The sequence below is a fragment of the Chenopodium quinoa genome, unplaced genomic scaffold (genome assembly GCF_001683475.1).
Source record: "Chenopodium quinoa cultivar QQ74 unplaced genomic scaffold, ASM168347v1, whole genome shotgun sequence".
Classification (NCBI taxonomy): Eukaryota; Viridiplantae; Streptophyta; class Magnoliopsida; order Caryophyllales; family Amaranthaceae; genus Chenopodium; species Chenopodium quinoa.
In genome coordinates, this window is record NW_018745410.1 from 4,155,484 (window position 1) to 4,181,245 (window position 25,762).

Below are 25,762 nucleotides of genomic sequence, written 5' to 3' on the forward strand. Positions count from 1 at the left end.
TCCCTACCCGTCACATATAGCAGCCTAGTGCACTCCCTTTGGACTTCTTTAAATTTGGCATCGACATATATTTTTCGAAACATAGACTCAGCTGGGAATGCTGTCATGGGCTGCCTAACATATCAAGAGTTGTTATCATCAGCTCTTTTCTTAGTACTACAAAAAGTGGCAAACATACCCCCTGGAAGAGACCCGTTGTGCAATTTAACGGGTCTCTTTTATATAAAAGACCCTACATTACACATAACTGGTCTGTAATAGTAGGCGCCAAAATATAATGTTTTACGGTTTTAAATTACAAGGTCATATTAAAGACCAGTTGTTATTTACAACGGATCTCTTAAATAGAGACCTATTGTTAGGTACAACGGGTCTCTTACATATGGTAAAAAAAATGCTAATATTCCTTTTTTTACAGAGTTCCATACTTCATTCCATTATTATTGCCGCCTCAAATTTTCATTCCCTCTCAAAATAAATTTCTTAAACCCTTCCAATTCATCAAAGAAAACCCTCTTCAAATTTTCAATTTCACCACTAATTTTCTACAGATTGCCGAAAGTCCATTCATCTCTTTCATTTTTCATCAAAATCCCAAATGCACATTGGATTTCTGGGTTACTGCATGCGGCCACTGATATTGCTAGTTGAGTAGCAGCGTGCTCATCTTTGGGTTTTCTTCGAAATCACAAAAAAAAAAGGAACGAAACAGCAGCTCCTCCACGGCTCCACCGCAATCAAACTTAAAGGTTAGAATTTTGGCTCAATTGATGCATGTATGCTTTGTTAGGGTTTTATTTATTGATAATTTTTTTGTTTCTGAATTTTTTCATTTAATTCACTTTAGAATTATTGTTTTGTTTGCGGAAATGAAATATTGAAATAATAATTGGTTCTTGTTCAACATTTGTTGGTGAATCTGCTATTATAGAAATGAGGCAGTAAGTGTATTAAAATTAGTTTAGTTAATAAAAATTTGTTCTTGTTCGACATTTAACATTAACCAGTAAGTCAGTTAATGTTGGCAATCGAATATGCCATTATTTTAGTAATGTTGGGTTGCCTATTAAAATTTGTAAGTGTATTCAGATTTCTGCTGCTTGAAATTTCATATCAAGTGTTGGTTCATGGTTTAAGTTTCTTTGCTTTATGATGGTTTTAGTTTATGTGCTTTATGATGTTTAATGTTCTGGGTTTTTGTTTTGAGGTTTTATTGTGATGAAGAGAGAGATAATTTGTTGTTTGAATTTCCCTTCAAATTCTTCATTATTTTAGATTGTATGACATCTTTAATGTTGGTTGGGATTTCAAATTGTGTGTTTTTTTTTTTTTTTTTTTTTTATTAAAAATGCACTATGGAATCATGCATGTACACAAATTGTCAATTTTGTTGCTAATTGGTTCCTGAGTTATGTTTTTTGTCAATTTAATAATTAGAAGATGAGGGGAAAGGTGTAGGGAGAGGGGCAGGGGCAGGATGGGATTAATAATTTTAGTTGTTGTTGTGTAGAAAATATTAAATGGATCGAAGTTGGATAACAACAACTAAGCCAGGTGACCCAAAAATATCAAGCAGGTGTAAGAGAATTTGTTAAGTTTGCAGTTAAGAATAGTGCAGGCCGCCATAAGCTACCATGCCCTTGTCACATGTGCCATAATTTCTTGTATAAGAGACCCGAAGAGATACTTAATCACTTGGAGAAATGGGAATTTGACAAAACATATACGTGTTGGATTTGGCATGGAGAATGTAGAGATGGAGCTTCGGTGAGTAACTTTTCAGATAATGCTTATGAAGGTCAACATACAAATGAGGGAGATAGATTAGAGGAAGTGCTCCATGTAGTACAGGAGAATTTTGATGAAGATCCCACTAAATTTGAGAGCTTATTAAGTGACTCTGAAAAGCCTTTGTATGAAAGTTGCACTAAATACACAAGGTTGTCTGCCATACTTAAGTTGTACAACTTGAAGGCGGGTCATGGTTTAAGTGATCAAAGCTTTAATATGATCCTAGAATTGGTAAAAGACATGCTTCCAGATGATAATGTCCTTCCAAGTTGTACATATGAGGCAAAAAAGACACTAAGTGTCATGGGTTTACCTTATTAGAGAATTCATGCTTGCCCTAACGATTGCATGTTGTATCGAAACGAGAATAAATCATTAGAGAGATGCGCAATTTTTAATGCCTCGCGATACAAAAAGAATGAAGGACGAGTGCCTGCGAAGGTATTATGGTACTTTCCAATACATAGGTTTAAAAGGCTATTTTCTAATGCCGGAGATGCTGAAAAGTTAACATGGCATGTCTATGGTCGAGAGGATGATGGAATGCTTAGACATCCTGCTGATTCCCCACAATGGAGGTTTATTGATGGAGAATTTCCAGAATTTGCCAAAGAAAAGCGTAATTTACGCCTTGCTTTGTCTACAGATGGCTTCAATCCATTTAGATCATTGAGTAGCACTTATAGTACATGGCCAGTTGTTTTGATTACCTACAAATTACCTCCTACACTTTGCATGAAAAGAAGGTATATGATGTTATCACTACTAATTTCTGGTCCAAGGCAGCCTGGTAATGATATTGATGTGTATCTGGCTCCACTAATTGATGATTTGAAGATATTGTGGGAAACAGGTGTAGAGGTGTTCGATGCACATCGTAACGAGAATTTCAATTTGAAAGCATTGTTGGTTTGTACTATTCAAGATTTTCCAGCATATGGTAATCTATCAGGATACACAGTTTACGGGAAAACTGCTTGTCCCGTATGCATGGAAGGTTTTCCAGGAAGGTGGTTGAGTGTATCTAAGAAGAATGTTTTTGATGGAAATTGTATATTTTTTCCATGTACTCATCACTATCGCAACTTGAAAAAGGCCTTCAATGGACATCAAGAGTTTAGGGTGCGCCCTAAGATACTATCTGGAGTAGAGGTGTTTGAAAAGATCAAAGATCTCAAGATCACATATGGTAAGAAGCATAAAAAACTTCTTGCTCAGCAAGGATTCAAAAAGTGTTCAATATTGTGGATCTTACCATATTGGAAATTCCTTTTTGTGAGACATACGCTTGATGTGATGCATATTGAGAAAAATGTGTGTGATAGTGTTATTGGTACACTATTGAACATTAGTGGAAAGACCAAAGATGGGGAGAAAGATAGAGATGACTTAAAGGAAATGGGGATTAGAGATGAACTCCATGTGGTTGAGAATGAGAATGGTCAAAAGTACTTGCCACCGGCTGCTTATACCCTCTCTAGAAAAGAGAAAATCGAGTTATGTCAGAGCTTTGCCGGAGTGAAAGTGCTGGAAGGTTATTCTTCTAACATTCGCAACCTGGTAAACATGGAAAGTTTGAAACTTATGGGCCTTAAGTCTCATGATTGTCATGTTTTGATGCAAAATTTGTTGCCCGTAGATATTCGTTCAATATTGCCTAAAAATGCTCGATATGCCATTAATAGACTTTGTTTGTTTTTTAATGCAATCTATAGTAAAGTCATTGATCCCGAACATTTGAATGCTTTGGAGGAAGAATTGTTATAATTTTATCTCAATTAGAGATGTACTTTCCTGCATCTTTTTTTGATATCATGGTTCATTTGACGGTTCACTTGGTAAGAGAGATAAGATTTTGTGGTCCAATATATTTGAGAGTTCAATGGGCTTTTGAAAGGCAAATGAGAACATACCAAGGGTATGTGAAGAATGCTTATCGACCTGAAGGTTGTATTGCTGAGCAACTTTTCTATGAAGAAGTACTACAATATGCTGGTGATTTTATGATAAATTCAATGAGAATAGGGATTCCTACATCCCGTCATAGTGGACGAATGGATGGTGTGGGAACCTTAGGTCGTAAGCAACGTGATATATCTTATGACAATTGGAACAAGGCACACTCATACATTCTGCATAATGAGGATGAAGTTGCACCCTATGTTGAAAGACATATGAGACACTTGAGAAAGTACAATCCAAGAGCAAGCGAAAAGGCATTAGATGACAAACATAGAAAATCATTCATTTCTTGGTTCAAAGATGAAGTAATGAGGGAGCTCGATGACTCTTCAATAGTAATCTCAGATCGAGTCAAGAGTTTAGCATATGGACCTGACTTTAGTGTAACATACTATTCAGGATATGTTATAAATGGTTGCACTTTTTACACAAAGTTCCAAGATGAGCACAACACTATGCAAAACAGTGGGGTCACTTTAGAGGATCAAGCTATTCACTTTGCTAGTGCAAAAGATAAGAATCCCGTGGGTGGTACTATGAGATACTATGGAGTCATTGAAGAGATTTGTGAGTTGCATTACACCATGTTTTCGATTCCTCTTTTCAAATGCCAATGGGTTGACAGCAACAACGGTGTTGAAGAAAGTAACTTGGGACTTATTTTGGCCAATCTTAACAAGGTTGGTCACAAAGAGGATCCTTTTATTTTATCTACCCAAGCAAAACAAATTTTTTATATGACTGACCCCTTAGATAAGCGAAGGTTAGCTGTCATAACACCAAGGCCTCGACACTCCATCGATGATTTTACTTTCGATTGTGTGTTGGAGACTCCTTCTTGGACAAGAAAAGTAGTGGACGATAATGTTGATGACTCAGCTCTTCAATATATGTGAGAGATGATCATAATGAGGTTACATGGGTTGAAGATACAAAGAAGCGAAAAAATGTCAAGCGAAAGCGATCTCGTAACAAATGTAATTTTTTATTTTTTTTTTATAAAGTACTAACTTTTTTTTTTATTATTGGTTTTTCCTTAGGATGTCCTACTTAAAATTTTTGTTTCATTATTACAATGATTTTTGCATTTAACTAACCTATTAAATTTATTTTTCTAATTTTTTTATAGGTTGATGGCTAGAAAGAGAAAACGTAAACGCCCATCCAATGAAGGTGACACACTACATCCTGAGGATTCTGAGAAAATAAGGCGTGAGGATGAGAGGGGTCGTACTGTACTTGCTATGGTGGGGAAGGTGATCCAAGCAGGCACCAAGATTCGTTTACAATGGCATCCTATTAAAGAATTCCAGTAGGAGAGCACAAATCTCATTTCTCCACCTACATTGGTGTTGTTGCCCGTGAAAGAGTAACGATTACTTATAAGGAGTGGTCTGACCTTCCAAATGGAGTCTTAGACGAAGTCTACAATGCTATCACAGTAAGAAAACATATTCAGTTCTAAGACATTTGAATAAGTCATACAATAAGCTTTTATGTAGGAAGGTTTAATGTTTCTGTACCAATAATGCAGAAGGGATTTTATGTCATCGAGAATCGCAGAAATTGGATACTGACACAAGCTTCTAAGCGATGGAAAGCTTTCAAGACTAGGCTAAGACTTGATGGATGTATCTAGAAGATGGAGCTGTCAGACAACAACCCCCATGGAAATATCCATTCATAAAAGATACAGATTGGGAGATCTTCTTCAAATATTGTACTTCAAAGGAGTTTCAGGTAGCTTTTATATTTATAAAATAATTTGAATGTGTTGGACTCAATCCCCTGCCTTGCAAACACCTCTTTTCCCTACCATTTCCTAAAGTCAGTCTTGAATTTAGCGATTCAGTTCTGAAATCAGTTCTGAAATCAGTTCTGGAGTTCAGTTCTAAATTCAGTTCTGGAGTTCAGTTCTGGAGTTAAGTCCTGAATCCAGTTCTGAATTCAGTTCTTGAGTTCAATTCTGAAGCTCAGTTATGAGTTCAATTCTGAGTTCAGTTCTGAAGCTTAGTTTTGAATTTAGTTCTGAGTTCATTTCCGAGTTCAGTTCTAAACCTCAGTTCTGAACTGAGTTCTTGAGTTCAGTTTTGAAGCTCAGTTCTGAGTTTAGTTATAAGTTCAGTTCTGAAGCTTAGTTCTGAATTCAGTTCTGAGTTCAGTCCTAAGTTCAGTTCTGAAACTCAGTTCTGAATTTAGTTGTGAGGCTTAGTTCTAAATTCAGTTCTGAACCTCAGTTCTAAATTCAGTTCTTGAGTTCAGGTCTGAAGCTCAGTTCTAAGTTCAATTCTGAGTTCAGTTCTGAAGCTCAATTCCTAAGCTTAGTTTTGAATTCAGTTCTGAGTTTAGTTCTAAGTTCAGTTCTGAAGCTCAGTTCTGAAGCTTAGTTCTGAACTCAGTTCTGAGTTCAGTCCTGAGATCAGTTCTGAAACTCGGTTCTGAATTCAGTTCTGAAGCTTAGTTCTGAATTCAGTTCTGAACCTCAGTTCTTAATTCAGTTCTTGAGTTCAGTTTTGAAGCTCAGTTCTGAGTTCAGTTCTGAAGCTCAGTTCTGAATTCAGTGCTGAGGCTTAGTTCTGAATTCAGTTCTTGAGTTCAGTTCTGAAGCTCAGTTCTGAGTTTAGTTCTGAAGCTTAGTTCTGAATTCAGTGCTGAGGCTTAGTTCTGAATTCAGTTCTTGAGTTCAGTTCTGAAGCTCAGTTCTGAGTTCAGTTCTGAAGCTCAGTTCTGAATTCAGTTCTGAACCTCAGTTCTGAGATCAATCCTAGAGTTCAGTTCTGAAGCTTCGTTCTGAGTTCAGTTCTGTTTTGATGCTTGATAAGTTTATTAGTTTTGATGCTTTATAAGTTTATTAGTTTTGATGCTTTATAAGTTTATTAGTTTTGATGCTTTATAAGTTTATGAGTTTAATCTTAATTTTTTTTTTGTAGGAATTGAGTGAAAAAATTCGTGTGAGGGCAAAGAAGAAGACCTCAAAGTATCGAGGAGGCCGACTTGGGTATCAATATTTTGAAGAACAAATAGTAAGTTTGACAAATATTCTATATGTAACTACCATATATACAATATTGGTGTTGAAAATTTTATTTCATATAATTCAAACATAAGTCTAAATTAATTTTGTACAATGGCAAGAAAAAGAACTTGAAAAACAGGGTGTCACAAGTGCCTCGACAATTGACTTGGATCAAAGCTCAATCTGAGGTCAAAGATGGAATCATTTTTTTGATAATCCAGTCGATAGGGAAATCCATTAAGCTATAGTAAGATATCTAATGAAGACTCTTCTGCACAAATTTTATTTCATTAAATTCTTGTGAATGATTGCCTTGATTTGAATTTATTTCACTTGGTTTCATCTATTACGTCCCTTGAAATTTTAAATTGCAGATTGCAGTGGAGGCTCAAGCTCAAAGAGGAGAATTCGTGTGCAATGGTCGGGATGACTTATTAGCAAGAGCATTGAATAAGAGTGAGCATGGTGGTTCAGTGACGGGAGTTGGATCAGGTATCACAAATAAGGAATATTTTGGGTTTAACAAACCAACTGCACCAAGCCAATTGTATGCAAAAATCGGAATGATGCAATTAGAGATGGGAACTATGAAAAATAATCAGAATTTATTATTGTCTTTCATCATTTCATGCTTAAATCAAGAGCAATTGAAATCGTTCATGGCCATCTTTGGTCAATCAAATGCTGGTCAATTTGGCAGTTTGGGTGGGCTGGTTGGCCAATTTGGCAATGGTGGTAGTCAGCCTGGTGGTCAGTCTAGTTCTGGTGGTCAGTCTGGTCATGGTCAACAGGTTGGTTCTTCTGGTCAGACTAGTTTTGGTGGTCAGAGTGGTTTTGGTTTTGGTGGTCAAGCTGAATTCGGTGGTTTGGTGGTCTTGATGGTAATAGGTTAGGTTTTACCCAATTAAATAATTTTGTTAACCATGGAATGCTTAACATTCCACTTACACAGCTGCTAACTAGAGGGGTTGAGAAACAACAAAGTGAAGGTCATCAATTGTTGGAGTCTCAATTTCAGGATGCTGCTAATGTTTCACGTGGTCATGAGGCTAACATAAGTCCTCCCGTGCAACAGGATCATCTTCAAAGCTCTGAGGCTGAGATGTACCATGTTTCTTGGCCTCAAACAGAGCAAATTAATCAACCTGAACATGTACTTCTGAACAATCATGATGGTAACTCAACTAATCTTGGCCTCAAACATATCAATATCACTTTTCCTGAGGTATTGTATTAAAAGTCATAGATCTTCGAATGTAAATTATTTATATGAAATTTGATTCTGTCATGACTTGTATAGGGCTAGAGTGATTTTCAACTGGCCATTGAGGACGGCGATAAAGGACATGTAATTGTTGCTAAAGGGAAAGTCTATCAAGATAAGGCAGGAGAAGTTATCAGAAATCATGTTCGATCGCTACCCCCTAGTCACCGCCGAGTCTCTATTGTAGAAGATATTGTGCTGAATGCTCCCTTGCCATGTCCAAATGAATAATTAATCTTTGTTTGCCAAGCTAAGAAGAGTTACACTTCTTGGCCAATTCACTTGATTCTTCCCGTTAAGGTATTGTTACATCAGTTTTTTTACTAACTGATTTTAGTTCAGAATTGATTTTAAGTTAAGAGTTGCATTTACTTGTTCCCTCATTGTTTGTTTGTATGAAAGGCTGATGTGCACCTGGATAAAGACGTGACTACTCCATCCCCAAGATCGGCATCATCCCAAACATCAACCACTGACATGCATCTTTTCGAAGCTGAAGATTGTGAAAAAGTGACTACTAATTGGTTACAGTCGTTAAAAACTCATGCTTTGGGAATGAAAAAGAGTAATAAATCCATCTCCTTAAGTTTCCAAAAAACCGTATTTCTGACTCAACATGTGGTTAATGTTACTCTTGACTATGAATATTTGCTTAATTGGTGTTTATAGAAAGAGATCGGAGCTGCTCACTTGAATATTTTCATGAAGTAAGTTCATTTACATTTTTAAGATTTGAGAATTTCTATTTTCAATATCTTCTTGCATGTTTGACCTTTTATGGATGGCAGGGAAAGGTACTTGAAAGAGCAATGTCAAGAAGAAGGAATTTCGGGTATGTTTGGATTTTGCGATTCCAATGTTCTATCCCCAATGAATCCAACAATAGAAAAGGAAAACCCGTCTACATACTTAGCTTGTGTGTTTGGGTGCAATGAGGGAAAGAATCGTAATCAATTATTCTTTGCACCTTATAATGAAAAGTTCGTGCAATATGTGTTTTCTCTACAATAGCTGATAATTATTTATATGTTATTTTATTTACTTTTCGTGTAATTTGTATGTAGTCGGAATTGGATGTTAGCTGTGATTAGCCCTTGGAATGGGATAGTCTATTGGTTGGACCCAGGTGGAGCAGACACCATACCTGAGTTTGCTAAAACAGTCATCAATGAGTAAGCAGTAGAGTAATCATTTATCGACTTCATTATATTTGTATTGATGTTCAAGTAATATTGGTATTTTTGTCATTATTATCATTAATTATGTTGTCATAATTATGTAGGGGAATCAAACAATTTAGCGCTTTCCATCGCAAGGATATCAAGAAAATAAAAAAGGATGCATATATTGGGTGGAAGCAACCAAAGGTATTCACTTTATATTTTTAAACTTAACCTACGATAATCGGTTTTAGGTCTTTCACATAATAAAGTAACTCATGGATGATCTGTTGTAGTGTCCTAGCCATCCTAAACACAGGAAGGACTATGGATACTTTTTGTGCCGGTACATGCTCGAGATTTTAGAAAAAAGGGTGTTATGGATTACTGACAAGGTTAGAACTCATATACTTTGTTGTTTCAACTGAATATTTCTGACTAAAATTTGCTCACTTTAACACATATTTCTGCCTAATTGGTTATTGTGAGAGGATTTGCTTGAATATACTTATGCACTTGGCAGGGCAGCAGCAGCCGCAGCCGCCTAGCCTTGGCAAGGTAGCAGCTCGCGGCATCCATGCCTTGGCAGGGAGGGCAGCTGCAGCCTTGCCTTGACAGGGCGGCAGCCTTGCCTTGCCTTGCCTTGGCAGGGCAGCAGCTCACTACATCCATGCCTTGGCAGGGCAGCAGCTGCAGCCTTGCCTTCGCAGGCAGGGCACCTGATGCCTTGCCCAGCAGCGTAGCAGCTGCGCCAACACCCCCTACACACACTCCCCTACCCTGCACACCCCTTGTCCTGCAAACACCGCCTGGATTGCCCTTGCCTGAAATCAGTCCTGTAATTCAGATCTAAATTCAGTTCTGAATTTAGTTCTGAAATTCAGTCCTGAATTTAGTTCTGAAATTAAGTTCTGAAAATAAGTTCGGAAATTCAATTTTAGTTTGGTTTTAAAATTCAGTTTTAAGCTTTGGTTCACATATTCAATTTAGTTCTGAAATTCAGTTTCATGCTTTGGTTCTGAAATTCAGTTTTGAGCTTTAGTTCACTACTTCCATGATCCTTATTTAATTCTTTTTTCTGCTATTTACATTGCAGGTCTTTACTCAAGAAGCTTATTCATTGGAAGAAATTGATGAGATACGAGATATTTGGGTTGAATATTTGCTTAAGCAACTAAACTAATTAAGCTGATAAAGAAGTCAAAGATAGTATGGTTGATGTTTAGTGCCATGGTTTTTTTTTTTTTTTAGTGCCATGGTTGATGTTTAGTGCCATGGTTTTTTTTTTTTTTTTTTTTTTTTTTTTTTAGTAATGGTGTACATGGTAGAATGCTGATGTTTTTGGAAACAATGGTTGATGTATAGTGCCATGGTTTTTTTTTTTTTTTTTTGTAATGGTAGAATGGGAGAAAATTAAGAGTTAGTCTTTTTTTGTAATGGTGTAATTGTGGGTGGCACAACATTATATGGGTGAGTTTTTTGTAAGTGGATTGATTGAATTATATATGAAGTAGTTCTAAAAATTTATTTGTCAACAAATTTTATTGAATTACATATTATGCAGGTTAGTTTTAAAAGAAAATTAATAGGTAATTATTGAAGAAATTGCTGGAAAAAAAAACCATTTAAAAATTTTATTGATTAAAAAAAAAGTGTATGCTAACAGACCTGTTAGGTGAAGAAGGGATCTTACAGATTGATGAATTAAATAAAAAAAAATATATCAAAGAGACCCCATATCTTCGATATAGGGTCTGAAGTTAATTTTCAAAAGGACCTTATTTCTCTTTTAACGGGTCTCTTTAATATAGCAAACATACCCTATTTCTTTTACAACAGTTCTCTTATCTTTAATATTTTACTCTAAAAAAAGTAATCTAACAAACCTGGTATTTTGCATAACGGGTCTGTTATCTTTTAAAAATAGACCACATCCATAGAGGCGGTCTGTTTATCTAACAGACCCCTTAGATAAAGACCCGTTGATAGGCGGTTTGTAAAGGATATTTCAACGGGTCTCTTCGCTTATTTTTGTAGTACTGCGCAGCTCTAACCTCAAGAGCTTCACAATATCTCTCCACAAATTCACAAAGCAATGTATGCCGGCTCAAATAACCATCGAAAAAACTATGTATACTCTCAATTCTCTGGGTTGTTTTCATGCCGGCCCAAAAAAGATGCTTCACGAACGCAGGAATCCACATATCACGTTCACCATACAAGCCTTCAAAAAACATCAAATAAGTGGCAAATAACAAAACACTAAATGGTACAAAATACAAGTATAACAACACACATCTCATGTAACTGATCTGATCCAAAAGGCCTGTCTAACACACACCCAAACCAGGAAAAGGCCTCTGCGTGTAACACAATAGTAATTATAGCAGAAGCATAACTAATATTTTACAACATTAAACCAGAAGCATAATTACTTCAGTATTAATACCAACAAAGCATAAATAATAGTACTTCTAGCAGAAACATAAGTAATATTTTAGAACATTACAAAAAAAGCATACATAGTAGAAGCATACAGTATTTAAACCATAAAAACAGAAGCATAAAACCCGACAACAACATTTCTTTTTATGTCATCCGTTGGAATAATTAATAACAATAAAGTCATATTTTAGAACTACACACCTTCCAACCACTCGTCCGTTTCACATTCGTGTTTCTTGATCACCTCTGCCCACCGTCGTTCAAACTCTTCAATGTCCAAACTATCATACACAACACTCTCTAAGTCTACCTTCAACTCGGGATAATTTGGATGCTTTCCTAGCTTGGTAGAGAATTTTTGCAATATATGCCAAATACACCACCTGTGTGTAGTCCCTTTCATTGTAGTCTTCAAAGCTTTCCTCATCGCAGGGTCCTGATCTGTTAGTATTGCAACCGAGGTTTTGTTGTTCATACACCCCAACCAATTGCTATAAACCCACTCAAAGGTCTCAACAGTCTCTCTCCTAACAAGCGCGCACCCAAAAATAATTGTTTGACCATGGTGGTTAACTCCCACAAAGTTGCAAAACGGTAACTTGTACTCATTAGTCAAGTATGTGGAGTCCAAACAAACTACATCGCCAAACTCCTCATATGCCATGCGACACCTAGCATCTACCCAAAGAACATCCTTCAACCTACCCTCTTCATCAACTCGATAAGTGTAGAAAAAATCAGAGTTATCATCAACCATAGTTTGGAAATAGCTAAACATTGCTTTAGCGTCACCTTCATAAAAAATTCTTTTCCTGAGCTTAGCCACTTCCTCATGAAGGTCTTTCTAGGCAAAGGGCATGTTCTCCACCCCGTTACGCTCCCTGGCCATTTTTTTATAGATTTTTGCCACGGGAACCCCACTTCGCCGCTCGTTGAAAAGCTGCCTCACAACATGTGGATTTTCCACCAGAAACTTCTTCCACAACCTACTTATATTCTTAGCCTTCCCCGGAGTGGGTCTGTGTCGACAATGCTTAAGTTCTGCCCTCTGAACAACCCACTCCCCACGTTCATTAACATTAGTGTTTCGGTGTTTTCTGATGTCCTGCGGGAGAGTTACAATTCCGAGACTGGAACCGGACGCCTGTACCTGCAAAACAACGGAGACTCCTGGTGGTGGGAGCTCCGCCTCCAACGGTCAAGTTAGTACTTGATTAAGGAGTAATTAATGCGGAAATTAAAGTGATTGGGTCTCTCTAGGTGAGAGTATTTAATGTATGTAATCTGCTTTTTTTAGCGTGATCAGCATGTTATCTCCCTTAATGAGGATTAAGGGAGGTATTTATAACCTCGGGAAACGTGCCAATCTAGGTTTAGGTTAACCTTGGGCTGAATGGGCTTCCCTCGGAAGTTGGGCCTAGGTGACCGGTTATCCCAGGTGTTATGGGAAGGACACGTGTCGTGTCGTAATTGGTCCAAGGTGGACGGATCATTGCTTGACACGTGGCAGGCTCCTATTGGCCCATGTGGCGGACACATGGCGGAACCTGATTGGTCCACTTGTCAGATGGTGATTGGTGGGAGCAAAATCCCCTAATCATTTGCCCCTCACAAGTGGCACGTGACTGGTCACGTGTTACCTGTGACAGGTGTCGCACTGTAACAGGCGACGACCTGCTACAGGTGTCACTCGGCGAAAGGCTGAGAGATTCTCCCGCCCAAATTATGAATTCTGGAAGTGACCCTTCGCCTTCTCACTTTGCCTATATAAAGGAGTGTTGACTTCGGTCATTTTCACACTTGAGAACTTTGTGAGAGAACATTCGGACCCCTGAACTTGCTCTGACATTTTGGACCCTCTCTGCCTACCGCCTGCTCTGACAAGCCGACTGCAAAGGATTTTCAGAACTTCATCAATCGTCAGTCGTTCAGGTAACCGTCGGTTCTCTTACTCTTAATTTTCTCTTTACTTTATTCTTTTTTGAAATGGCACCACGGAAGCACACGAAACGACCTAGGTTAGTGATCATCCGGTCACCGGGGACGGCTGAATCTAGGACTAGGAGTGCCGCCTGCCCTTTTCTGGACCCATCTTTGCCCTTTATACAAAGTCCGACTGTATTTGTGTATATGCAGAGCATGATGGCCAGGACAAAAAAGACTGCCAGGATCTCAAACTCAGACGGCTCCTCCCACAGGGTGCCGATTAGTGAAACATCTGACCAGGCGCCAGATGTGGAAGTGAAACAAAGCGGCCTGAAAGCCGGCAGTTCTGGGGGAGGAGTCAAAGTGACCCCTTCCCATTTTACCGTTGACAATTCTACATTCTCTCCTGCTCCTTTTAAAGGAGAGGAGGCGGGCCCCTCCGGGAGAGGGGAGGAGTCGTCCTCTTCGGACTCGTCAGAGGACGATTCCGAGTCTAGCTCTTCTGGCCATGCTTCTCTGGACACAGAAGAGAAAAACAGTCGCCTACAAGAGGCGAGGCTTTCTCACGCAGTTGAGAAGGGGGACGATTGGGCGGAGCCATCCGCCTCTCACCGAGAGCAAAATACCCCCTACTACTGCACGGTACCTCGGGGCCGGATCACGGCCATGCAAGAGAAAGTGGAGAGCTTTATCGCAAACCACACAATGGGCCCCGACTTTTTAGTGTTCGTGCCGAATCCAGAAGACACAGTCGTATGGCCGGCTGGTACCAGTTATGATGGCGCCTGCTTTGGCTGCTACGAGGCGGCCATCAAGGCTGGGCTGCGCTTCCCACTACATCCGGCTGTTCAGCGGATCTTGGATGGGTATGAGTTGGGGTTATGGCAGTTATCCCCGAACTCCTGGGTCAACGTACTCGGCTATGTGGCCGGGTGCGAACTGCACGGGGTGGAGCCGAGCTTCGAGGCTTTCGCCCACATGAACTACCTCAGCCGGACCCCTAAGGCAGGCGGTACCGGCTGGTATCAATTGACGAGCCACAGGGGCTACCTCATGACGAGAGGTAAAGCAAACAAATGGAAGGACTGGCAGAGCACCTTCCTCATCATTGAGAGTTCAAACACAGAGCTGAACAAGCGCTTCAACAGGTGGAACAGGAATCCGCCCCTTCTTGCAGGCGGCCGCAGCATGCCGCCTGTTCCCCCCAAGGCTAACAAAGAGATCCTAGATAAAGGACTCTTCAAAGTAGAGTCGAAGGTGAACTCTACTTCAGGGGTACGAGAGCAAGTACCCCTGCACTGCGTCCCGAGCTTCAAATGGCTCTACGACGAGTACTTTTTGGCCGCCTGTGGCCTCAGCAGTCGGTGCTCAAGAGGTAGCCGGCCTGTCGAATACTCTGTTGTTCCATGCATTTCTTGTTATGACTTATTAACTTTGCTATTTGTTTTTGCAGCGGACGCCATGAGCAAAATTACCGCCTCCAAGACTGCGGCGGCCATGTTGCGGGCCTCCATCATGCAACAGTCTTCAACCGACTCCCCCAACAAGGGGGCACCCTTGGTGGGCTTCGAACCTTTTACCCTCTTTTTGGAGTTGTGTTTATGCATATACTGACTCTTTTCTTCTTTTTTAGACGGGCGCTCCAAGAGCTTCTTCTTCCCAATAGCCGGACCCCAAGGCCCGGAGGACGACTGTTGCGAGCTCTCCTGGTTCTGCCAGGAAACATGCGGCGGCTGAGAAACAGCCGGCCACTTCTTCTAAAACTTCAGCTGGGCCACCTAGAAGTATGAAGTTGTCCTTGTAAATTTTAGACTTGCTCCCTTCTTTACTAGGTCTAATCCGTTTGTTTATGCTTGATGCAGCCGGCCCTCAGGAGCCTGACTTGGTCGAGGTGGCCAAGTCTATGATCAAGGCCGTTCCTCCAGCTGAAAGGGAGGCGGTCAGGGGTGTCGGCACCCTTGACCTAGACGGGATTGCAGGGGTCCTTGCTGAGGTATACTTAGCATATTTTTGAGTATTTGAATTCCAGGATGCCTGTTTTCTTTTTTGTTTGGAAACTGACGCCTGTTCCCCTTTTTACTTAGGCCCTGCTCCGAGTGAACGGCCTTTGCAAGCCGCTTGACCGGAAGAACAAAGAGGTAAAGGCTGCAAAAGCTATGGCCGCCTCTGACTGTGATAAGGCAATGTTTCAAATTGCCCAAAATGAAGTTCTGACCATTGATATTCTTTATTATCAGGCGCAGGCTACCGCCGCTATCCGGGCTCAGTTAGAGGCGGCCTAGAAGAGGAATAGCGAGCTGGAGGCGACCATCAACAACCTCAAGGTCGAGCTGAGACCTCTTCGCCAAAAGATGTCCTCATACGAAACCTTGGAGAAATCCTTGACGAGTGTAAAGGAACGCCTGGTGACCCAGGAGAAGAGTCTTACTCAGGAGCTCTCGGAAAAGGCCGAGCAAGAAAAGAAAGAGCTGGTCCGGGAGATGATGGAAGACTCTGCTCAAATCCAGCGCATGACTTGGGGCCGCCTCTTCCCCAATGCCGACTTTGCCTCATGGGAAAAAACGTACCGCCAGTGTTCTGATAGATATAATCAAGAGATCCTGGCGGCTGATGAGGAAGAGGCGTTGGAGGAGGAAGAGCAGCCGGTAGTGGCGCTTGTGCCGCTTAGGGGTAATGCATCAAAAAAGGATGCAGCTGAAGCCGAGTCCAGCAAGAAGAGTGCTGACCAAGCGGCAGCTGCTAATATTGAAGATTTGCCCCCTTCTTAAGCTTTATGTCTTCTTTCCACGGCCTGCGTGCCGTTTGTTTGTATTTACCCGGCCAGGGGGCCGGGGCTCTGAATATTTTGCCGGTCTTTAATGACCGGCTTCTTTTTAATGATTTTTTTTTTTTTATTTTGCTTCAAATTTGTTTAAGTATTGAATATTCTGATATCCAATTGTACACTATACCGACTGTTTTACATGGCCGATAGTTGCAGACAGGTACGGATAGTTAGTCACGCCGCCTATGCCCCTGGACGACTGGTTGTCTGTTTCCAGGCTAGACGATCAGTCGGCCATTTATCCAATCGGTATTCGAACCATTTTAAAGACTGGATCCCCTTTAGGCAGGCGGTCCTGTCATTTGTAAAATTAACCAAGTAGGAAAGTGGTTTGACCAAGTAAACATGATTGTTACCTAGTCGCCAAGTAACTGAGTAGTAGAGGTATCAAGCGGTTGGTACCGGTTGTTCCCCTTTATTCGCCAATGTTTGTTGGCTTTTAACTCAGGTTGTTAACCTAGCAGGAGTAGTGGTTGAGAGCCCCTGTTTGCTAAAAACAGGCGGACGACTCATACCTTTTAGGCTCCATACTAAGTTTGAGAGAGTGACTATGAGTTAACTTTGGTGTTACTCAGTCGCCGTCACTCCTGCTTGAGTAGTAAAGGCACCAGGCGGCGGAGGCCGGCTGAACCTTTTGATTCGCCAATGTTTGTTGGCTATTAACTCAAGAGGTACCCCCTGCATTTATCCCAAGTAATACAGGCGGTCATCTGACTCAGATGTCAACTGCTACCACTGGTTTGGTTAGTGATAGAGTTATCCTTGTCTCAAAAACGGCTACGTGGTTGCCCTTGGGGACAGTCGTATAGGTGTCGTGTAATTAGTTTATAGAGCAATGTTCCACCCAAAAGGGAGCTGCTCTCTGCGACGAATTTCATCCGGAGGGACGCCGCCGGACGCCTGCTATAATGTTGGGACAGGTCGTATTAGTTTTGAAGATTGGATCAGTTGGCTTGGCGCCTGGTCTGATCATTCGGCTTGTGGCCTTGGTTAGTTCTTGGTGAACCTAGGTGCTAAGTAAGAGGAGGGTAGCCGCCTGTTTAGGCACAGGGTCGACCAGGCCCTAATCTTTTTTAGCTAAGTATAAGGGGGGTGGCTGTGTGTTTGGAACCAGTCGGCCCTCTTTTATGGAGAGTAGCCGACTATATGTCCAGACGACATGCCCCTATGGTGATAGAGTAAAATACTCAATGGAGAGTAGCCGACTGTAAAGGTATAGACGGCATGCCCCTCTGAAGATAGAGTAAAATACTCAATGGAGAGTAGCCGACTGTAAAGGTATAGACGGCATGCCCCTCTGAAGAGTAAAACATTCAATGGAGAGTAGCCGACTGTTTAGTAGGCGTGCCCCTCTTAGTACAAAATTGAATATTAAGTATGCAAACTTTTATTAAGTAGCCCTTGACTATTTACATCATTCAAAAGAAATATTTCTTAAGATTATCTACATTCCAAGTTCGAGGCAACGGTTGTCCGTCTGGTGTTCCCAGACGGTAGGTACCGTCCCTGACCTCTTCATAGATTCGGTAGGGTCCTTCCCAGTTGGGAGTTAGTTTGCCAGACTCATTAGCCCTACCAACTGCTTCCATTTTTCTAAGTACAAAGTCCCCCACTTTGAGTGGACGCCTGTGTACTTTTTTGTTGTATGATCTAGTCATTCTCAGGCGGTAAATTTCATGGCGCAAGACAGCATTGCCCCTCCTTTCAGGAAGTGAGTCTAATGCCAGGCGCATGGCTTCCCAGTTTGCCTCTTCGTCATATAGCATTACTCGAAGAGTCGGCTCGTAGTGTTCTATTGGAAGAACAGCTTCCGCACCATAAGTTAGGAGGAATGGAGTTTCTCTAGTCGCTCCTTTTTCAGTCGTCCTAATGGCCCAGAGAACATGTGGTAATTCATCCGCCCATAGGCCGCCTGCTCGTTCAATCTTTTTCTTGAGACCGTCTGAGATGATTTTATTAAAGGCTTCTACCTGGCCGTTTGCTTGTGGAAGGCCGACAGATGCAAAGTAGTGTGCAATTCCTTGGTCACCCAACCAGCTTTTGAGAACAGGCGTCTCAAATTGGGGACCATTATCAAAAACCATAGACATGGGAACCCCGAACCGAGTGATGACATTTTTCCAAATGAATGAAATTACATCCTTCGTCTTGATTCCCTTTACAGCCTCCGCCTCTACCCATTTAGTGAAATAGTCGACGGCAACAAGTATGTACCTCCTTCCGCCTGTAGCAGGCGTATATGGACCCAGAATATCCATGCCCCACTTAGCAAACGGTAGTGGGCTATGAATGGTAGTGAGGTCAGTAGCCGGACGGTGAATTAGCTTGCCAAACCTTTGGCACTTGTCACATTTTTTCACCATCACCATCGCATCTGCTTCTAAAGTAGGCCAAAAGTAGCCCTGCCGCCTTGCCCGTTGAGCAAGCGTCCTACCGCCTATATGGGAAGCACAGTAACCAGAGTGAAGATCGTCTAGTATCTCTCGTCCCTTTTCTGGAGTAACACACTTTAAGAAGGGTTGAAGGTACCCCCTTTTGTGAAGTTCTCCCTTTATTATTTCAAAACTGGTTGCTCGTTTTTTCAGTGCTGCCGCCTGTTGATGATCATCCGGCAGGGTACCATTTGTCAGATATGCCCTGATTGGATCCATCCAGGTTGAGCTTCTGTCTAAGATTCCAATAGGTTCTTCCTCAATGCTTCTCCTCTCCATTACTTCCCAAAAAACAGTTCGAGGAGTATCACAGGAGGCGGATGATGCTAATTTTGAAAGTGCATCCGCCTGGTTGTTTTCTGATCTCAGCACTTGGGTCAGATGGAAATCCTCAAGGGAGCCGACTGCTTGTCGGACCGCCTGTAAATACTTGATCATGGCCGGATGGGTTGCTTCGTATTCGCCATTGTACTGACTCACTATCAATTGTGAATCGGAACAGGCGTCTATTTTTCTTGCCCCTGCCGCCTTGCACATGCGGATTCCGGCTAGTAAAGCTTCATATTCTGCCTCATTGTTTGAGGCCTGAAAAATGAAGCGTAGAGCATACTCGTACCTGTCGCCCTCTGGCGACTGACATATGACGCCTGCTCCACAACCATTTGAAGTAGAGCTTCCGTCCACATATACCTTCCAGACTTGGTCTGGAACTTGAGAGTCAGGAGGACGAGTCATCTCAACAATAAAGTCAGCAAAGGCTTGCCCCTTCACTGCTTTTCTAGGCTCGAAAGTAACTTCGAGGCTCTGTAATTCTATGGCCCATTTGATCATTCGGCCTGACGACTCCATGATGGTCAGTGGCCGCTTGATAGGTTGGTCTGTATACACGACGACTGCATGTGCCAAAAAGTAGGGCTTCAATTTTTTAACAGCCATGAAGAGTGCAAGACCAAATTTCTCCACTAAGGGATACCTCAACTCGGCATTTTTCAGTACGTGACTGACAAAGTAGACCGGGAGCTGACAGTCGTCCCTTTCAGCAAGGAGCACAGCGCTTAACGCATGATCAGAGACGGCCAGGTACATGTAGAGATCCTCTTTGGGCAAAGGGCTGACCAGCCTCGGCAAGGAATGCAAGTGAACTTTTAATTTCTGGAAGGCGGCCTCAGCATCCGGCCCCCATTCAAACCTTGCCTTTTTCTTAATTGCCTGGAAAAAGTATAGGCATTTGTCGCCTGATCGGCTTAGAAATCTTCCCAAGGCCGCCAGACAACCTGTTAACTTCTGAACCTCTCGGATGGTACGAGGCGACTGCATGTCAATGACCGCCTGCACCTTCTCAGGGTTCGCCTCTATTCCTCTCTGATTGATAAGGAATCCGAGAAATTTCCCAGACTCAACTCCAAAGACACATTTCTTGGGATTGAGCATGACATGGTGCCGCCTGAGTGTGGCGAAAGTTTCTCGGAGGTCCGACTGATGATCTTTCTGAAGTTTTGACTTGACAATCATATCATCAATATATGCCTCGACATTTCTCCCAATTTGATCAAAGAACACAGTGTTTATCATTCGCTGGAAAGTGGCCGGGGCATTCTTAAGACCAAACGGCATGACCGTGTAACAGTATAACCCCTGATCAGTGACGAAGGCCGTCTTCTCCTGATCTTTCTTCCATAAAGGAATTTGATGGAAACCAGAGTAGGCGTCCATAAAGCTCATCAAAGCATGGCCGGCTGTTGAGTCGACCAGGTTATCAATTTTAGGCAGAGGGTAACTGTCTTTGGGGCACGCCTTGTTTAAGTCTGTGTAGTCCACACACATTCGCCAGGTGCCATTCGGCTTTTTAACAAGCACCACATTTGCAACCCAATCTGGGAAGTAACATTGCCGAATGAACCCTGCATCAAGTAATTTTTTAACTTCGGCGGCTGCCGCCTGACTTCTTTCTTCGCCATGGTTCCGCTTCTTCTGCCTTACCGGCTTCTTTGTCGGATCCACAGCCAGTTTATGTACCGCCAGGTCAGGACTAATGCCTGGCATTTCGTGGACTTCGAATGCAAAGATGTCCTTGTATTCTTTCAATAGTTTGTAAAAGTCGTCACCCAGGACTCTCAGAGCAGTCGTCCCAACTTTGACTGTTCGGTCAGGACGCGAGTCGTCTAAGATCAGGTCCGTATGCTCACCAGCCGGCTGAGGGCGGAATTCATCCGACCGCTCTGCCAATGATTGCTATTTTCTGTCTTTTCTTGCGGCCCCCGTCTGGGATGCCTTTCTCTTCTTGCCGCCTGCTTCTTGAACAGGCGCACTCTCCTGGACATTGTCAAGGTCTATTTTTCCACCACTCGACCCAGCGGCCATAACAGTGGGCTTGACATCCGAGAGATAGCACTCTCGGGCCATTCTCTGATCTCCCCTTAGGGACCCGACTGTTCCATTATCCCTCTCAAACTTGAGCAACATAAGAGATGGGATTATAACAGCCTTGGAATTATTCAAGGTTGGTCGTCCCAGAATCATGTTGTAGGCCGAGAGTTCTTCTACTACCAGGAATCGGACTACCATGTGTCGTCCTTCCCCTTTTTCGCCCAGGCGGATGGGTAAATCCACTCGTCCCACTGGATGGACGACTCCTCCTCCAAACCCTACTAAAGGGTGGGATGCCGGATGTATGCAATCAGTCTGATATTTTAGTTTCGACAGACATTTGCTACTGATGAGATCTGAGGAGCTTCCGGTATCTATGAGGATTCGGCCAACTCTCTGGTTGGCCACTTTACATTCAATGACGATAGGGTCGTCATGCGGCCCTCTTACCCCTCCTAGATCTTCTTCAGTGATGACAATCTCAGGAAATGAATATTTGGAGGGCCGTTCTTGGTGAACGGAATTTACATCTAACCGTCTGATATTGTCTTTGTTGCCCCTAATAGTGGGGCCGCCTCCTGAGAAGCCACCTGCAATGGTGTAGACGACTGCATCATCTGTATCGGAGCTGTCGGCCTTTTGATTCTTTTTGGCCGACTGCTTTTTTGAGGAAGTGTTCCCCGTAGATTTCTTGACATAAGTGTCAAGATCACCTTGCTCAGCCAGGCGGTCCAGATACCGCATGAGACTGATGCATTCATTGGTGTGATGACCAACATCTTCATGATAATCACAGAATTTTTCTTGGTTCCGATAGTTTGCAGAACCCTTCATGGGGACCGGCTTCTCAATTGAGATCCGTCCCTTGATTTCCTTTAGGATAAATTTGCTATCCTTGTTAAACGCATACTTTGGGGAGTATGGTTTGAATTCTTTCTTCTTTTTCTGGGCCGGCTGTTTAGAGGAATCAGCCGCCCAGACCTCTTTTCTCTTCTCGTCTTTGTTTGACGACTGTTTATGTCGTCCTTCTCTTTTGTTGGACCTTCTCCCGTATAACTGTTTTATCGTACTACAAAGATCAGTCGCCTGTATATAGGCTTCCGCTTCAATCAAGGCCTCTTGAAGAGTCGCCACCCTCTTTCGGACCAAATCAAATTTGAAGGTCGACCCGTCTTTGAGACCTCTGAAAAATTCAGTATAGGCTACTTCATCCGGTAACCCTTGAATCTGTATTCTCATCAGGTTAAACCGCCTGATGTAAGAACGAAGCCCCTCCTTCTCGCCCTGCTGAATTGTTCCTAAATCAAGGGTCGTCTTCTTCGCAGGGATGTTCATGGCGAAGTTGGAGGTGAATAAGTAAGCAAGCGTCCTGAAGCTATTTACACAACCAGTCGGCAGGTTGCCGAACCATTGTTGTGCGATTCCTTTGAGAGTCGCTGGGAAACACTTGCACCAAGTGGGATCATCCAACCCTTGAAGGTACATCAGGTTGGTGAATGCTATCAGATGGTCTTCTGGGTTAGTAGTGCCGTCATAGGCGCCTACTAATATATTTTTCACTTTGGCCGGCTGAGCGGCTTCAGTCATTTCCTTGGAGAAGGCCGACGGCTGTTCACCAAGTCTAAGCAACCGTAGCTGCCAGTCCATAGGTTGGACATTTTTTGCTGCATGTCCACCAAACGGAGGTGGCTGTAAGAAATAATGTTGTTGCGGTACAAACGGTAAGTTTGGTACCGCCTGGTCGCTATGATAGCCGGACTGACGGGAGGTGCCGCCTGACTGACTCTCATGATACGACTGAGTATGCCTCATCGAGGTATTTCGCAGACTGTCTTGGAAGTTTGAAGTAGAGGCCGACTTTGACAATCGGTCACTCTTCTTCTGCTCTAGCAGTAGCCGAGCGTCTGTGTATGTTTTCCTCGACCCGTCCGCCTGAATATGACGAACAGGTTTCCTAGTTCATGGAGTAGGAAAACGGTATTTTGTTAAATCAAGGGCAGTCGGCTCCCGCTTCCTAGATTTAAGATGAGGAGTCGCCTCTCGCCCTTGAACTGGCTTCCTCTTCTGTGAAGTGGAGGGTTTCTTAGCCGACTGCTCCTTGTCCAGAGCAGGCGGCTTCTTGTTGATCAACTCTTGAATTTCTCCCTTGAAGTCCCTCATGAAGGTCATGAGTTCGTTCCTTGTGATGGGAGCAGTTCCATCAGTCGGCTGCTGCCGAACAGGCGGTGCGCCTGCTGGCTCACTTCCAGTTTGAAGATGTTCCCGTTCCCTCCTTTCGGTATGACGGGTACGTCGGGCCCTTAGGGTCCTGTGTGAGCTTCAATTTCAAATTCATTCTCAGTATCGTGGTCCGACTGAACTTGAGGGTCGTCTAGGGGACGTCTCTCTTCAGGAGTCGGTACAAACGTGGATGCCATCTCAGAAGTACTCTCCCCACAGACGGCGCCAAATGTTTCGGGGTTTTCTGATGTCCTGCGGGAGAGTTACAATTCCGAGACTGGAACCGGACGCCTGTACCTGCAAAACAACGGAGACTCCTGGTGGTGGGAGCTCCGCCTCCAACGGTCAAGTTAGTACTTGATTAAGGAGTAATTAATGCGGAAATTAAAGTGATTGGGTCTCTCTAGGTGAGAGTATTTAATGTATGTAATCTGCTTTTTTTAGCGTGATCAGCATGTTATCTCCCTTAATGAGGATTAAGGGAGGTATTTATAACCTCGGGAAACGTGCCAATCTAGGTTTAGGTTAACCTTGGGCTGAATGGGCTTCCCTCGGAAGTTGGGCCTAGGTGACCGGTTATCCCAGGTGTTATGGGAAGGACACGTGTCGTGTCGTAATTGGTCCAAGGTGGACGGATCATTGCTTGACACGTGGCAGGCTCCTATTGGCCCATGTGGCGGACACATGGCGGAACCTGATTGGTCCACTTGTCAGATGGTGATTGGTGGGAGCAAAATCCCCTAATCAATTAGCATACACATTCACAGGACATTCAACTTTCTTACTCCTCCTCTTCACACCAACCGCTTCATCCTCAACAACCTGAGCATCGGTCACTAGACTAGCCTCCACCTTCTTCCGCTTCCTATCAGGCAACCCAAAGCACTCACATGTTCACAAACAATTCCTTCTCATTTTTGCATTAGGCCCTTTCCCTACTTTACAAGAACTAGTACGAACAACACCAAATCCATTTTGCTTCCCATATTCCCTAAAATATTCATCAAGTTCCTGCCATGACTGGAAAACCATCCCAACTGAAGGAGGAGGAAGACCAACATCCACTTCAACAAACTCCTCTATCTCAACTGATATTGCAACACTACTAAAGCCTTTCTTTGGAGTCTTATAAGACTCTTCACCAACCACAACCTTCATTCAAAAATAAATATAACAACATATATAATAGACATCCATATTTTAAAAATAAATACAACACCACATCCACACACATATGCCAGGAGGAAACTATAAAAAATAAAACCATAGACATATCCAACAACTAATTAATCTTAACAACTACCCAACAACAAAGGATAACTTAAAGAAAATATTAAGATAGTAGCATCAAGAGTAGGGCGCAAAGCATAATATGTGTAATATTCAATATCAACCTTTTACTTCAGGATTTTGCAAAATTTCATATTTAAACTGACCTTCCTGGGAGAACTCACCACTGAACCTTTGTTTATACTACTTCAACAACTCCATGTCTTACTGCATAATACTAACTTAAAATTAAATATCTTTCAGTTAAGAATTAAGGAAGTCAGTTCAAGAATTACTTGTGGATTTAATACTTCCATTTGACTGAGAAACTATAATAATTAAATAGACAAAATCAAATGCTAACAATAACACAACTACTCCATCTTAACCAAATGACACAAAACATACCAGTGATCTTCAATTTCAGACAACAGAACTGCTAATACACATTCAATTTTCCAATTCAATTTTCCACTTCATTTGTCAATTACAATTTCAGTAATCCACTACGATTGAACCCTAATTTACTGCCTAATATTACTCAATACACAAACTTCACAATAAATCACATTTTTAACTAACATCAAACCCTATAAATCGATTTTAGTGTTCATTTGTTAAATACTTACCCCTTTCAATAACTCACTTAAAGAAGCACCGTCATTCATCTCTTCGACCTGACCTCCTCCTTCGCCATCATTCACCAGATCGAGCATCAGTACGTCATCATCCCCGGTGTTACTAACGACAGCTTCGTCGTGAGTAACACCATCTCCATCCATTGCATTCGCCTAACGTAGATGCTTTTCTGAAATTTCTTCAACAAGTTTTGCCTTTTAGAGTTAGGGAGAAATAAGGTAGAAGAAGACTAATTTTTTTCCTTTTCCGAAAATTATTCAACAAGTACAAATTTTTTATTCATAAGTCACTATCGCCTCAGAATATTAGTATTTTATTCAAATGTCACTATCATTCTTTTAGGACCACTCCGTTTTATTTTTTAGCTGAATCGTTTCGTTTCCCTCCAAAACCAGCCCCGTTTTACTTTATTTTCCACTTAATTGCAAAATTGCCATTGTGAGACAA

General features: G+C 42.1%; 2 protein-coding genes across 9 annotated transcripts; one reads left to right on the top strand and one right to left on the bottom strand.

Moving 5' to 3' along the window:
* Positions 1-333: 333 nt before the first annotated feature.
* On the top strand, positions 334-10,468 carry LOC110713117. Of its 6 annotated transcripts, XM_021891580.1 has the most exons (13): positions 363-5,194; positions 5,288-5,493; positions 6,684-6,776; positions 6,889-7,016; positions 7,144-7,994; positions 8,070-8,333; positions 8,436-8,598; positions 8,703-8,740; positions 8,822-8,865; positions 9,098-9,205; positions 9,316-9,400; positions 9,490-9,588; positions 10,290-10,468. In XM_021891580.1, exons 7-13 carry the CDS (start codon positions 8,511-8,513, stop codon positions 10,374-10,376), a joined length of 549 nt encoding a protein of 182 aa, XP_021747272.1. In that variant the 5' UTR covers positions 363-5,194; positions 5,288-5,493; positions 6,684-6,776; positions 6,889-7,016; positions 7,144-7,994; positions 8,070-8,333; positions 8,436-8,510; the 3' UTR covers positions 10,377-10,468. The 6 variants fall into 6 exon arrangements, 4 of the variants coding, with proteins under 4 accessions (XP_021747272.1, XP_021747271.1, XP_021747269.1 ...); XR_002509772.1 differs by lacking the exons at positions 8,436-8,598; positions 8,703-8,740; positions 8,822-8,865; ... (2 more) ...; positions 9,490-9,588; positions 10,290-10,468 and having other exon boundaries at positions 334-5,194; XM_021891579.1 differs by lacking the exons at positions 363-5,194; positions 5,288-5,493; positions 6,684-6,776; ... (1 more) ...; positions 7,144-7,994; positions 8,070-8,333 and having other exon boundaries at positions 8,341-8,740; positions 8,822-9,013.
* Positions 10,469-10,471: 3 nt separating this feature from the next.
* LOC110713118 (protein FAR1-RELATED SEQUENCE 5-like) lies at positions 10,472-25,633 on the bottom strand. 3 transcript variants are annotated; one of them, XR_002509775.1, is made up of 3 exons: positions 25,306-25,633; positions 24,844-24,904; positions 10,472-11,417 (listed from the first exon to the last, which is right to left on the bottom strand). XR_002509775.1 is itself a non-coding variant. In XM_021891581.1 (2 exons), exons 1-2 carry the CDS (start codon positions 12,414-12,416, stop codon positions 11,161-11,163), a joined length of 834 nt encoding a protein of 277 aa, XP_021747273.1. In that variant the 5' UTR covers positions 12,417-12,803; the 3' UTR covers positions 10,472-11,160. The 3 variants fall into 3 exon arrangements, 1 of the variants encoding a protein (XP_021747273.1); XR_002509774.1 differs by lacking the exon at positions 24,844-24,904 and having other exon boundaries at positions 25,306-25,620; XM_021891581.1 differs by lacking the exons at positions 24,844-24,904; positions 25,306-25,633 and adding an exon at positions 11,840-12,803.
* Between the last annotated feature and the right edge of the window lie 129 nt (positions 25,634-25,762).